The 14672-nt window shown below is 38.5% G+C and overlaps 1 protein-coding gene across 1 annotated transcript in view; it reads left to right on the forward strand.

Moving 5' to 3' along the window:
• The first annotated feature begins 3351 nt into the window (after nucleotides 1-3351).
• Nucleotides 3352-14672, forward strand: part of lmbrd1 (LMBR1 domain containing 1) — a 47510-nt gene continuing 36189 nt past the window's right edge. Inside the window, exons 1-3 of the mRNA XM_026189524.2 lie at nucleotides 3352-3508; nucleotides 5146-5322; nucleotides 6168-6231. Coding sequence (XP_026045309.1) covers nucleotides 3443-3508; nucleotides 5146-5322; nucleotides 6168-6231 — 307 coding nt within the window. The 5' untranslated portion in view covers nucleotides 3352-3442. The remainder of the gene's footprint in view (nucleotides 3509-5145; nucleotides 5323-6167; nucleotides 6232-14672) is intronic.

The raw sequence follows: 14672 nt of genomic DNA on the forward strand, positions 1-14672 counted from the left end.
ACTGCACAGGTTTGGAGCCCACAGTCAGCTGTTTTGAAAACGTCAGTGACATAGCTTTGAGGAGGCTACAGCTCCTCTAGTCACTAAAATGAAAATAAAATGAAAAACATTGTCTTCCTGTTATTACACAGATATTACAGGTAGAAAAGTAACTATTTGCTGTATGTATTTCTGAAGCTTAGGTGAAAAATTCAACAAACGCGTCAGACACATAAAACAGACCAATGTAAGCGCCTATATGACGGTTATGTACACAATCAAGTTACCAAAGCCAAGAAATAAAAAGAATACGGTCATAAAAGGTACTCATCCAGTGAGCCACTGATCAGACATATACTCTATACTAAAAGTACTAATTAAATTACTTTGATGGAGGCTAATTAGCTATATGGGTCTTTACTGAAAATACACTTAGCTTAGGGAATACTTTCAGCACAGTGACTATGGTGGTGTGGAGAACTGCAGTGTACAATTAACAGGTATACTCCAAAGATAGGCTCTACAAGAGAATGCAGCTTCAGGTGCACTGCACCCTGATTTCTAAAGCCACACTTTCTCCCGTTCAGCTAATTTAATGCTTAATGAACCAGATAAGTTTTCCAAATACACTGGACCAGTCCTGAATGTAAATTATGCTGCATATAAGTCTGAAAATGCACCAGCTCATAGATGCTATTTGACACTTTACAGACAATTCCTTGTACCAGAAGAGCATTTGCAGGAAAAAAAAAGAAAGCAGAGAAAAATAAAAATAATGGGATACAAAGAAATTATATAATTTCACAAGAATATTTAAATGGCAGTCTCCCAGTTCAGCTTACGTGCCATAACTCAAGGTTGAGACAACTGGATAGCCTATTTGTCCCTCAAGTAAGCCAAAATGCCTGTGTGGTTGCACCACACAGGGTTGGGTTGCCCCATAAGCTAACAAAGGTGTTACATTGGTGGGTCAGATTGTTAACATAACCACAACATAATAAGAATAGAGGTGTTACTTCTTTTTTTAAATCTTCCTGCTAGAGCAGGATACTGTATCACATGAAGTAGGCAAAGGAATATGAATATGAGAGGTTAGAATGAAAATATTTCTGACAAAAAGAACAAATAACTAGTAACGCTTCATGGGCATTTAAATTACTCTAACTATTGCAGACTGCCTGTGTTTGTATCAGTGATGAAACACACTGCGCTGGAGTTATATAACAGCACAGATTCATTGCAGCCATTCATATTGAGATGCTTCAGCATAATGCATCCTCTTACTGAGTGTTTGGTGGTTGTTTTCCTTTCAGGACATCACAGGCCAACTTGAGATTTTCCCTTGAGAGTGTCTTTAAGAAGATTTAATTGTATATAATGGTGGAAAGTTGTTGACTGACTGACCTTCTGCTAATGAGACAGGTATTGTGTTGTAATGAATAATCTCTGGTAAGAAGGTTCTTGTGCATTTCTGTTTTACTTCATGTGCTGCATTTAAAGTGTAAAAAATACTCCACTATATCACAGGAAGTTACTTTGTTTTGTTTTAAACAATTGATTGGCTTATAAAATACTGAAGGCTGTGAACTTTTGCATTATGGACAATGAGTGCATAAGCTATTATAGTTAGAATAGCCTGACCTCGACTTCAGCAGCATTAGCAATTCTGCTTTCAGGCAATATCGATCTAATAATATACAATCTATCAAATGCCTGACATTACTTAGTTTCCCTTTTGCCGCCAGAACAGCTCTGTTATGTCAGCCCACAGACTTTGGCCCTCTGGCTGTGTTCTGTGGTGTCTGCCGCCTGATTTTAGCACCAGATCATTTGGATTCTGTAGTTTGCTGCAGGAGTATGTTGCTGTCAGAGAGTGTTGTTGCCGTCGGGGTGTGGTTGTTTCTGAAGCAATGTTTGGGTGTATGCTGCCTGTCAAAGTGACATACAGTACTGCTTAAAAGTCTCAAGCTACTCCTCATTTCTTTCTATTTTGCCTCCAAGGAACCAGGCTTTCTTCTAAATTTTTTAAAGTGATCTTGAGCAGTAGTTCTCCAGGACATTTGAAGGTTTTTCGAAAATTTTCATTGGACACCAGCTGTTTTTTCATTCATATTTATGCAGTATTAATGCAGTATGCAGTGTGTCCTTAAAAATATGGTAAATGAAGGACAAAAACAGAAGTGGCAGGTCTAAAAAAATATCTTCACTAGATAAAAAGTGAAAATCATGCTCTTAAGAAACAGGAAATTAAACTCCGACACAGGACCTGAGAGATGCATCTAGCTCTTGAGTTAATCCATCTACTGTTTGCTGAAGTCTCATCAGAAATGGTATCCAAGGAAAGTTGGTTGTTGAGATGCCATTCTTAAAACTGGGAAACAGGCATCCCAAACTATACAAGAACTCAAGAGGGACTCTGGTAAGTGTTGACAGCCTTCTGTAAAATACTGTGGAGGCTCTATCATGGCTCTATCAGCCAGTGGTGTTCAGGATCTTGTCAAAATTGATGGACTGATGAATGCAGAAAAATACAGTCAGGTAAACGACAATGTCCCCCAAACACACTGCCAATGCAGTAAAAGTATACCTGGAAAGAAAAACACACAATAGAACAATATCATGGATTGGCCTCCCCAGAGTCTGGACCTCAACAATTCTTAAGCAGTGTGGGATCATCTTGACGGAAAACAGAACAAAAGGCAACATCCAAAGAAGAGCTTTGAATGTCCCCCAAGAAGCCCGGAGAACTATTCCTCAAGACTACTTAAAGAAATGACAAGAAAGCCTGTCAAAGAAGGTTCAGGCTGTGCGGAAGATTAAATGTGATCATGTTTGATTTTCAAGTTCACTGCTTTTTGCCTTACATGCTGTATTCCTATTTATAAGAGCATCAATAACAAAAATTGCAGCCAGTATTTCCCATTTTACTACCAAAATATACAAAAATTAGTTAGCTCAATACTTTTCCAAAGTACTGCACATTAATGTCAGAATCTAAGTCTTGCGGAACATCGCAATGTAGCAAGATGATCAATGCTAACCCCTTTATTGGTGATGTAAGCCATAAATAGCAGCAATAACAAAATGCCAGAAATTCAGTTAAAAGAACATTTAGTTGAACATTCAGTCTTTTTAAAGTTAAAGGCAATATTTTTCTTGTTGAATACTTTTTCCCCTGCTGATGGGAGTTTTACAAAACTATACAGATTATACCTGGAGCATAAATATTCATTTACTCACTGGGTGTTTTGTGTTGCTTCTAGTCAAGAAGCAGACTAGACTAGACGTGTTGTATTTTATCACACATACTTAAATTCTGCACATCACGATAAAAATCTACGATTATCAGTTCAGCATTGACGCTTGAACGCGCTTCCTGCGGAGACGTCACGGTCAGCTGCCCGTCTCTCCACCGTGGTGACGTTAACAGGAGCACGTGGGTTTGTTATTGCAGGAAGTGAAGATGGCGGCTCAGTCGTTGCTAACAGAGTCTGTGCTCGGGTGGTCTATTTTCACCGTTATACTGTTGGTAAGGAAGCACGACATTACGTAGTCGCTTTATAAAGTAGTGGAGCGGTAAACGGTTAGCCCGAGTTGTGCTAGTAGGCAAATTCGTTGCTTTAACATCGGTGTTAATCGGCGCAACATGGCTACAGCGCATTAACGCCAGCACTGTCTTTGGATTGGTTTTAGCTAACATTAGCCGTGACACACTTACAGGCTGTCGCCCTATAAGAGGCTTTCAGTGAACTGTTTAGAATATTTTGGTGTTGCGTACTGTTAGTAACATTGGAATTGTTAAACACCACTTTGTGGAGAATAGGAATCTGGTATTGTTACTTAATTTCATAAAAATGTAACATCCACGGTTAGATCTTTCCTGTATAAAACCACCCAGCTGTACTGTAAAGTGTCTCCTTGTTTTTAAACGCACTGTTTTTATTACAAATAAATAAGTGCTGAAAGTGGAAAAACTACATTAACCAACCTTAACCAAAGACAACTATGTAGTTTTCTCCCCCCCCCCCCCCCCCAGCAAGACATAAATTGAGACTTCTGTAGTGGGCTACTTAAATGAATGTCTTAAAATTGTTCAGCTTGATAATCTGCAGCCCATTTTAGCCCTCATTATCCCAAATGTCATTCATACCCACATCACATGGCTAAATTACAAGTCCTCCAGAAGAATGGCTGGATGCCAATAAATTGCTCTGTTTTTCTGCCCAGTACTAAGCAACCCTTTTATTTCAGACCTCTCAATGGGTCTTATTTGGATGCAGAGCCTTTCGCCATTACCTGGCAGAGCAAGCAGCCGGAGGCGTAAAGCTGTGGGCCTTTAATTGATCCTGTCTGCGAATGGCAGCCCTTAAGCTGAAGGGGCAAGTGTTTGCAGTGTCCTCACCTCTTAAAGCACATGTGCCTGGAATATGACCTTGTCATTTTGGAGCCCATTTATTGCTTTTTTGTCTAATGAGCTTCTCTCCCATTACAATGTCAATTTCTCTCCTGTTCGTTTTTTCCCCTTTAAACGTTGAACAGCATGATAATACGTGTATGTTATTACTTAATTTAAACAATCTTTTAAAAAGTGTACCACTCGTATCACCTTTCTAGTAAGTCTGTTTATTTTGCTTCTTACGAAATGAAGACTTTGTGTTATTGCCTGTCACTCTGAGAAGGGAGTATGATATAATCGGATCAGCTCCTCCAGAGCACCTGCAGTCAGGCTTTTAAAGTTACATAATGCCCTACTTGTTGTTTTAATACTTAGATTTCAGTTGTTTTGTTTTTGTGTTATAAGTGGTGTGTTTTACATTTCAAGGATATATAACACTACAAAGGTAGACTTTGTTGCAAGGTTATTGTATTATGCAGCATAATTTTACTGATTTCCAACCTCTAGTGTGTTGCTTGTTTGCTTCAGTTTGATTTTTATAAATCCTGTTGACATTTTGCAAATTAAATGCAAATGCCACCTTGTTCAAGCATTTAGTTGATTGAATTTACTTCTGTTTTCTTTTGCCTTTACATGTAATAGAGCTCTGTAAGCCAAAAGTGTTTTTGCTGCCCTATTATTTATTTTAAGTGTTCCTCGTGACGACATTATTAAACCTTTGATTTATTTGAATTACTGGGTTTTTTTTGTTTTGTTTTTTTGTTTTTAAGGTAATTCTCGTGTTCTGTTGGATCTACATTCGGAAATTTCAAAGTCGGCGGGAGAGTGAAGTTATTTCAACTATCACTGCAATATGTGCTCTGGCTATTGCTTTGATCACGTCTGCACTTCTACCAGTGGACATATTCCTTGTTTCTTTCATGAAGTATCCCAATGGTACTTATAAGGTTAGTATTTTGTTCTTCAACCTAAAATCTAAATGCATTTCTCAGTTGGATTTTTTTTGTCTTATTGTTGCATTTGAATAAAGTCGCCAGACAATTTATTAGGTATATGTTGCTAGTGCAGGATTAGAACTTGTTTTGCCTTCAGAGCTACCATGAGTCCTTTGGGCACAGATTCAGAAAGTTGTTAGAAACATTCCTCAAAGATTTTAGTTTCATATTAACACGATAGCATCGCACAGTTGCGGGTTTGTTGTCTGCACATCAGTGAGTTGGGAAATCGAGACTCAGGCCAGGCAACATTTTCCCTTCTGCTCACTGGATATTTGCTCTTTTTCTCGTCATTCTGTATAAACTGTGTGAGATTGTTGTAGATCAGCACCAGTTAAAAATCACTTAAATCCCCTTTCTTGCCCATTCTGATGCTCAGTTTAAACTTTAGCCGTTTGTCTTCCCCATGACTGCATGGCTAAAGTGGCTTTCATGCAATTGGCTAATGGGGTATTTTTGTTAATGAACAGTTGATTAGCAGTTGGATAAAGTGGTCAGTAGGTGTACATCTACATCAAGATGTGTAATATGTTCAGTGTGTTTAATAGTATTTTTGTTTGAACATTAGGTAATTTGTTGCTTTGTGTGATTGTAAGCTGCTAAATCATTCATCACTGCAATATTTTTTCTTTTGTCTCAGGCTTAAGTTTTATGGTATTTATTTAAGCTGTCATTCTAAATACATTTTTTGAGAACTATTATTGCAAACTTTTTTCATTTATTGTTATACATGAGTCATGAATCAGCCTTGTTACAAATGTTAAAATTAATATTCATAATTGGCTTTCTCATGGCAGGAATGGGCAGCAAACAATGAGACAAGAGGGCAAATTGAAGATACTGTGTTGTATGGATATTACAGTAAGTATATTTTTTTTCATAGTTTATGTGGGTAATAAACTCAGACAATGAAAATTGTTGACATTTATGTCATTATGTGAAAATAAAATATAGTAAACACTTAAATTATAAAAGGATTATTAACTGCACAGCGGTTAAGTTTGCGTTGTTTTCAATGTTTGCTTTTGAGTTATTTACTTTTCTTACATGATTATAAGTGTGTTACGTCATTATTTTGATCTTATCTCTGCTTTGATTTGAATGAGGTGCCAGTTCAATTTTGATAACACCTGGGGCCTGTCTCATCTATGCAGCAGTCCTAGAGGGTTAGCAGTCTAACTCTGGAAATCACATAGGCTCTTTGTTTCCCACACTGGTGACTCATTTTCACACAGGGCATCTCTCTGTAGTAACTTCGACTGCAGAGCTTACCTGCTCTGAAGCTGCTTTAGTCAGGCTGTGACTTGAGGATATATTTAAAGCCCAAACAATAGCTAACTGTTTCTAAAGCATCATCTGGCCTTTTTAAAGACCAGCTTTTCATCACAAATTCGGTTGAATTCAAATTTGAGTTTTTGTCACAGGGTTATGTTGAAGAACGAAAACAGTTTTACATGATTATTCTGTAAATCAGATCTATCAAACATTTATTGTGTTTCTGGGCAATATGCCAGTTTTGGTCATTAAAGAAAGTCGTATCTGTTAAATAGCACTCCACTTAGGTTTGTCCTTTGTAGCAATAAACAAGTTGAATTTACTGTTACAAATAAAGTGCCTTTCCAATCATTTGGTTCCACAACCCTGGGATTTTTAACAACGTAAGAGTTGAAAATTAGGTAATTTATTTCGTAAATTTACATACTTGTGTAATGTCATAGTATTTACTTTAATAGCATATGTTTGTAATACTTTAATGTGCCTTATTTTGTGTGTTGTAGAGAATGTGTTTTTTTTGTTTCACTGGGACCAAGTTCATAATGTATCAAATATGCTGCTTGCTGAGTTGGTCATACAGGTTTCTGCCTTTTGGTTACCAACTCTTCATGTAAAATGGCAGGAATTGACAAGTTGTTAAACAGGTTTACAAAACCGGTCAGTCTGTGATGAAGTCACATGACCATATGGACCATTTCAATGATAAGGATGTGATGCATACATATACTTTTACTACAGTCTTCAAAAGCAATTGATTTTCCAATTGCTGCTTGACAGTATTTCAGCTAAACAACACCTGATGTGTGATATTTTTTTTTGTTGCATAATGTGTTGTATATTTTCAGAGGCATTTTAGCACCAGGACTTGATGTTTTAATAGCAGCAGGATGTAGTTTTAGGTTTCTAGCTAGCTGGGAGCCTTCTAGCTAGAAGGCCTTCCTTGATAAAGACATTATCTGGTGATATATGTTCCTCCAAAACTTGATCATTTAGCATTAATGATGCCTTCACAGTTCTGCAAGTGACCCATTCCATGTGTCCTTTGCTGTCTTTTGAAATGTGCCTGAATAACTAGCTGGATTAGTGTCTCTCATCTCTGGCAGAGAAGACTAAGTGTCCATGATTTAAAAAAAAAAAAAAGCTTAAAGCTTTAGTCATCCAACAGTTGGACTGTGTTCTACTTTGCTGCAGTTCATCTTAAATGAGATAAAGTTCAGAGGGTCAGAAGCTCTCTCTTAGATGCATAATGACTTTACAGTACTCCACATTTGTAGTGTGACAGTGGGGGATAAAGTCACAGTGCACATCTGTGTGAATGTAGCCAAGCATCCTTCTCACTTGATGGCTTGGTCACTGGACACTTGTCCATGGAAGAGTACTGTCCTCTCGGACAGAGACCAAATCTAATCTACACTGATAATTCTTAGAATGAAGGCTGACTAAGTTTGATACAGAAGTTGATGTCTGATTTTAAGTTTGAGGTACATGAAAGTGATGAGAACCTCCAGGAATTGACTCAAACGTGGCAGGAGTGCTCTAAGTGGTGCACAATGAAAAAACTTTGAAGGGGATAGCAACCGGATTTAAATTATTTTTAGTTTATTGCTTTTTATGAGCGGAGATGTAATTTTTTTTGATTTCTTAGCTATGGCTTTTTTCATGGCAGAGATTTAAATTGCAGTTATGAATGCAGCGAAACTCTACTTTCTGGTATTAATTTCAAAAGTGGATTTTTAATGCAGTTCCACCTGAGGGCCTCACAGATATTTAATATTACTTTTGAAGAGAAGTCTTTGCAGACACTTCTCTGGATACTCTAAATCTTTTCAATATTATGTACCAATACATTTTAGACTTTGGGGTTACTATATTCATAGTGGAATTGACATTAAGGATGGCACAAATGAGAGCCTGTTTGTTTTAAAAAAAATAAAATAATTATAATAATAATTATTATATTTTGGGGGATTTTTTCTTGCATTCTGTGTATTAATCCAAAACCTACAAAATCTGCAGATAGCTTGATGGCTGATTATTCAACAGTACTTCTTTCCACTTCTTTGTTCACCAAGATTTATTTGATTTGCTTGTTGTAGTTGTCACACTTAGCTTGTATTTATTGACACTTTGTTTTTGGCTTTGTTTGACACTGGGTTGCATCATTAGGAGGTTTTTTTGAGCATCTTGGACTAATCCTGTTTGATTCCTTTGCTATGAGAAAGGGCAGGTCTAGTCTCCAAGGATGACTCTGCAATTCCAGTTGCTACGACCCGTCTAGGGCCAGGCAATAACATGAGTGAGGCACCCCCCCACCCCCCCCCCCCACCCCCACCCCCACCCCCCACCCCCACCCCCCCCCCACCGGACCCAAGCAGCGACAGGAAACAAATACGTTCTTTATAATGGGATTTATTTACCAAGTGGTAAAGAAGGACAACAAATGGTAAATGGCCTGTATTTGTATAGCGCTTTACTAGTCCCTATGGACCCCAAAGCGCTTTACACATTCAGTCATTCACCCATTCACACACACATTCACACACTGGTGATGGCAGTCAAGCACCAGGTGTGGCCACAGCCACCCTGGGGCGCACTGACAGAGGTGAGGCTGCCGGACACTGGCGCCACTGGGCCCTCTGACCACTACCAGTAGGCAACGGGTGAAGTGTCTTGCCCAAGGACACAGCGACCGAGACTGTCCAAGCCGGGGCTCGAACCGGCAACCTTCCGATTACAAGACGAAAGCGGGAGCATCAACGCTTTAGGGTGAGCCAAGGCCAAAATAACAAAAACAAATCTACACAAATCTCGCACTCCTGACCTTACCAAAACAAAGTCAAAAATAAAGACAGTCTGACCTCCTTAACTAATTCAAAACAGGAGAAAACTGGTGATCAACAGCAGCTCACCCCTAACCACTCCACTTCCACAACTTCCAAAACAGCAATGCAGCCAGCGGCTGCCACAGGTATACTGCTGGGTCATGAGGAGAGATGCGAGAACCTCTCCCGCCGCGGCACTCCGGCCTCCTTTTAATGGGTGGGTCCTCCAGCTGGAACCAGTCACGTCGGGCTGTATATCCACGCACCAATCGGAGCAGGGCCCTGGCACAGCTGAATTAACATAAACAGATACATTAACTGCACAAAACAAACACATGAAATGCAAGTTCGTAACACAGTATTTGTATGTGGTTGTAAATCATGGACAACATCCAGACTTTTTGACTGATAAATTACAAGCTTAAAACTGTTGGTGCCTCAGAAATGTCTTCATGGTCGTTATATTAAAGGATAACACAAGTTGTCCTTGTTGATAGCAAATTCAGTCATGCCAAAGTCTCTAGATCGTGTGTTTTCTAACAGATGCTAGCTTAAAGTGGCTGTCAGCAACACTGTTGTATACCGTCTGTTAAAAAATGCCAAATGCAAGGACGACAAGCTGTCTCCATGCCCAGGCAGTCCCCTCAAAGAAACCACTTCCTCTGGCATAATGACACCCTCCCTCCAAAATCCAAAAAAGGCACAGACCACAGCACTGCCCCTCAGCATTCAGGCCATAATATATTGTGCTCTAAACATAAACTTATGATTTCATACATAAGGATGACTTTTTTCTTTTGCTATCTATAGTTTGGATTAGACATCCCCCTAAATGAAACCTTGCTTTATAGAGATTTAGAAATATGAATAATTCATTAGGCTTAGTCTTCAATGCAGGGCTGTGTCTTGTCAGTAATTTAATTCATTTAATGGCCAAACTGCCTGGAAACCATGTTCATGGTACAGTAGTTACACTCAAGATGTGTTTCCCAAATTAAAGCAAAAGCACATATAGTTGGCTTAATAATTGGTTTAGTACATCTGGTTGGAGCCTTTGAGAGGAAATCTTAAGTCACAATTTCTGTAATTGCTTTGAGTGGCAGCTAAAATTGCTGGGTTTTATGTAGCACTTCATATTGTAATGCTCATTCCACACAGTTTTATAGGTTACTACATGTTTTATATTGTGTGTTAAGTAGGCATTATATGCTCTTATGTCATTCAAAGAGCAAAAGAGAGGCTTTTTTATGTGCATAATGTTATTCAGCTGAAAAGCCATAGACGTTAAAGTCAGAAGAGGGGTAGGGAAGAAGCTTGAAGGAATTTGCTGTTTGCTTCAAGCATGTGCACATGTGGTCAGAGCTGTGTAAGTATATGCTGTGCTTGTAACCTTTGGCTGCTGATATGGAAGGATGTATACTTGTAAAACTGCCTGGAATACAAAAGTCCCAGCCTTGGAGTTTAGATTGATAATGGGTTCTGTTCGTTTGGAGCAACGTTTTGTTCAATCGTAGCACATTTTGAATATTGGAATTGAATTATGAGCTCAGCGGTGCAGAATATTAACCTGTCACACTGACATGTTCCTCAGTTGATTGTACTTGTTGTTCTGCTGCTTTCTGCTGTACCAAACATAAGATGACTGTTGGTCATATGATGTGAGATTTTTACAGATTAGCTCTCCAGTCAGCTCTACCTTTCTACCTCCTTTTTTTTTTTTTTTTAACTCAGAAGGGATTCATGATGCATCATTATGTGATAAAATGTCTACTGTGACTAGGTGCTTGTGAAGATGACGGCATGAGAGGACTGTGCTGCGTCTTAGCAAAGTCATACTTTGCTGAAGGCTGCAGCATGAGACTGAAAGTGAAAATACGCTGAATCTAATTTTAGCTACATAGTGCATTTTGTTATCGGTGTTTATGTAGAACTAGACAGATTTGGTTTTTATTTATTTATTTATAACGGCCATCACTTTATTATTTGCCAGTAGGTGGAGACCTAGCTCCATGTTTATTGTGTGGACAGCTTCCTTTCAAGTGTAACTTTTAAAGATGAATTTTCCTTAAGGCAACATTTGATAGCACTGTCCATTTGTCTCTTCACAAATAGTATAATTACAGGGTTGACAGAGATTTCTATTTGTACTGGTGATGCATGTTTTTCTCTGAAGTAGACTGTTTTATATTCATTGGTGGTCACAGTTAATAAGTATGTGCATGTCCAGTGATTTGAAGAACTCCCCGTGTTTTATTTATTTGATCTTTAAAATAATTTGATGGCTTTACATAGCTGTCATTTGGTTCATTTCTGCTGTTTTATTATTATTATTTTTAAAGTGCATTTTCTATGGACATGCTTCTCTGCAGCCACATTTTACTTTATAATCAGCCTTAAGAGTTTTACAAACATAGGGTAGTCATAGAATTGCAATTATAGGGTTGGAAAATTCTGTTGTAGCCTTTCTTTCTTTCTTTCTTTCTTTCTTTCTTTCTTTCTTTCTTTCTTTCTTTCTTTCTTTCTTTCTTTCTTTCTTTCTTTCTTTCTTTCTTTCTTTCTTTCTTTCTTTCTTTCTTTCTTTCTTTCTTTCTTTCTTTCTTTCTTTCTTTCTTTCTTTCTGATAAACCTTTTCACATGAATGTTTTCTCTTTTTTTTTGTTTTTTTAGGAATCAACATAATTGTACAGAATCAGTGGGAGCATTTGCCATTGTGGCATTTACAGGTTACTTCAAACCATTTTTAAAATTTATCTGTGTGTTCATGTTAAGCTTTTGCTCAAGCAAATGTTTCATTTTATATTCGATCTCAGAGTAAATGCGCGAGTATAGAGTATTGCACAGGGGGCACTTTGAGCAAAAACCTGAACAGCAGTGATGAAAAGGTAACAGCTATATCAGAATACATCTGTAATGCCAGAATCAAGATTGAACCATTACTTATTAAACTCTGCAGTTGCTCACAAAGTCTACACGGTGTACTATTACATTCAGTGTACCTTTTAAGTCGACAAAGGGGAAGAACGTCTGCAACAGAAACAACCACTTCCTTTTAGAGCCCAAATACCTTTTTGTGATCTTTGATGAACCCTAAGTTTGAAAGCTTAGCCTTTCAATCTCCTTCCTCTGTCCATTTATACATTTCCTTGGACTGCTCAGTACTTCAAAGCAGTGGTGCATAAGACCCTTAAGCAACAGGGCAAAATACCCCTGGGCCCTTTAAATAAATCATTGGCTTTCTCCCTGCCTTTTTTTTTAATGCCATTTGTGGAAGAGAAACTAGCGAGGAAGGAGTCCTCTTGCAAATACACTAACAATAAGTTTCTTTTTTTTCTCTGTGATTTTTTTTTTTTTTTTTTGGTCCACCCACATGTGCAGAGTGAATTTTATTGTAAAGTGGTAGCCTAATGCTTTTTTTAAGAGCATTTCTGAAAACACTGACAAATTGTAGTTTTATTTTGGCAGTTTTATGTGATACAGAGGGGCCTTTGACAATTGAAACATAGTCACACAAGGACAAGAAACAACCCAGGTAGCAGCTTTTCTGCTCCCTTTTTCCCAGTTCAAAATACTGACACAGATTTTAAGTGAACACTTAGCCTCACCTTGTATCGTATACAATAGAAGAGGTAAAAGGGGTCATCAGCTAATTCGAGCGCTAGTGGTATGAACCCCCGGCTTCTTCAATCCACACGCCAAAGTGTCCTTACGCAAGGTACTGATGGTGCTGATCTGAAGTACCTTGAGGACAGAGCTGATGAAAATTTAGTGTGAATGCAGCCAGTCCCTTTTTTCGTATGCATTCAGTTTCACATTACCCTCTTTCCTCAAAGTGTGTGTGTGTAATGAGGTCTGCTGCCAGCTGGAAAAAGCTGGGGTTTCTGTGAAAATATGAGAGGCCTATGCAAATCCTACATATTCAACATAAAGAACTGAAACCTGTAGAATAACTTGGAGGTTTCCAGAGTGTCTGTCTTAAGTTGCTGCTTGTTGCTTTAGTGGACTTTAAATATTGCTAAATGGTACTTATATAGCACTTGAAATGATCAGTTGTTAAACTTTAGGGTTCAGTATCTTGCCCAAGGACACTTCGACAGGCAGACTAGAGGAGCCATGGGTGGTACCTGTGACTCTCCAACAACCGTCTGTATCTCTTGAGCCAGTCACCAAATATTGAAATCTGGTTGCCAGAGGCTAAGTCCGCATGTATAACAGCAGTAGACTGCTGCATGTGAAGGTCCCAGACACATGCCAGTCACAGCAAACTTGTTACTGATATACCTTTAAGAAATATGAGTCAGTGCAATTCTCCTGATATTCATGTAGCTCGTGTGCAAATTCTGTTTTGTTTTAAATAAATATCTGAAATCCTCTGTGTCTTCAGTGTTGATAGTTTCAGTGTTGACATGCAAGTAAGGAAGGTTTTCTATGAGATATCACCCATGGTATTGAATTTTCACATGATCAGTAATACATGTTGTATTTTTACAACATGTATTACTGTATTACATCAAGGAACAAGAGGTGCTAATGCTCAGTGGATAGCCACTGTCATGTGAGGACGTGGTTATCATTAAGCCTCACAGAGCAAATTTATAAGTACTGTTGTTTTTGATCACTGAGTAAACGGGAGTGTATACTGGAACCACTGACTGGTGAAGTGAATAACGACAATCATCTTGTTACACTGAAATGCTCTGCCTCAAAACCTTGCGTGTTGGCACTCCTGTAGCTCTTACTTTGACATGTACCACCCACCAAAACATTGTTTTGGGACAAACCCATACCCGATGATAGTCATCTCTCTTAGCAAGGCAGTGAACTCCACTGCTCCTCAAAAACTGCTCAAAAACAACTCAAGGAATGTGACAAAGGTCTCTTGGTGCTGACTCCCCATACCTCATTCTGGTGGATATCTGTGGGATGCCTCAGAAAAGCTGATCCAGGGAAAGTGCAGCCCTGCTACCCACAGAACATGATGGATCCACTGCCAGCACAAGAATTGTGTAAAGGTTTAAGGACATTTATACATGCTCCCTTTCACAGGGATAAATATGCAAAACTTTCCCTGGTCAGGTCTTCTTCCCAAGATCTGCATGAAGAGTAATGGATGATTCATTGCAATGCAGTATGACCTATTCCTTCATTGTGTTAATATTCATGGTGTTATGATTAATTTTGCTCACTGCTTTAACCTGCAAGCATATG

The sequence above is a fragment of the Astatotilapia calliptera genome, chromosome 13 (assembly GCF_964374335.1).
Source record: "Astatotilapia calliptera chromosome 13, fAstCal68.1, whole genome shotgun sequence".
Lineage (NCBI taxonomy): Eukaryota > Metazoa > Chordata > Actinopteri > Cichliformes > Cichlidae > Astatotilapia > Astatotilapia calliptera.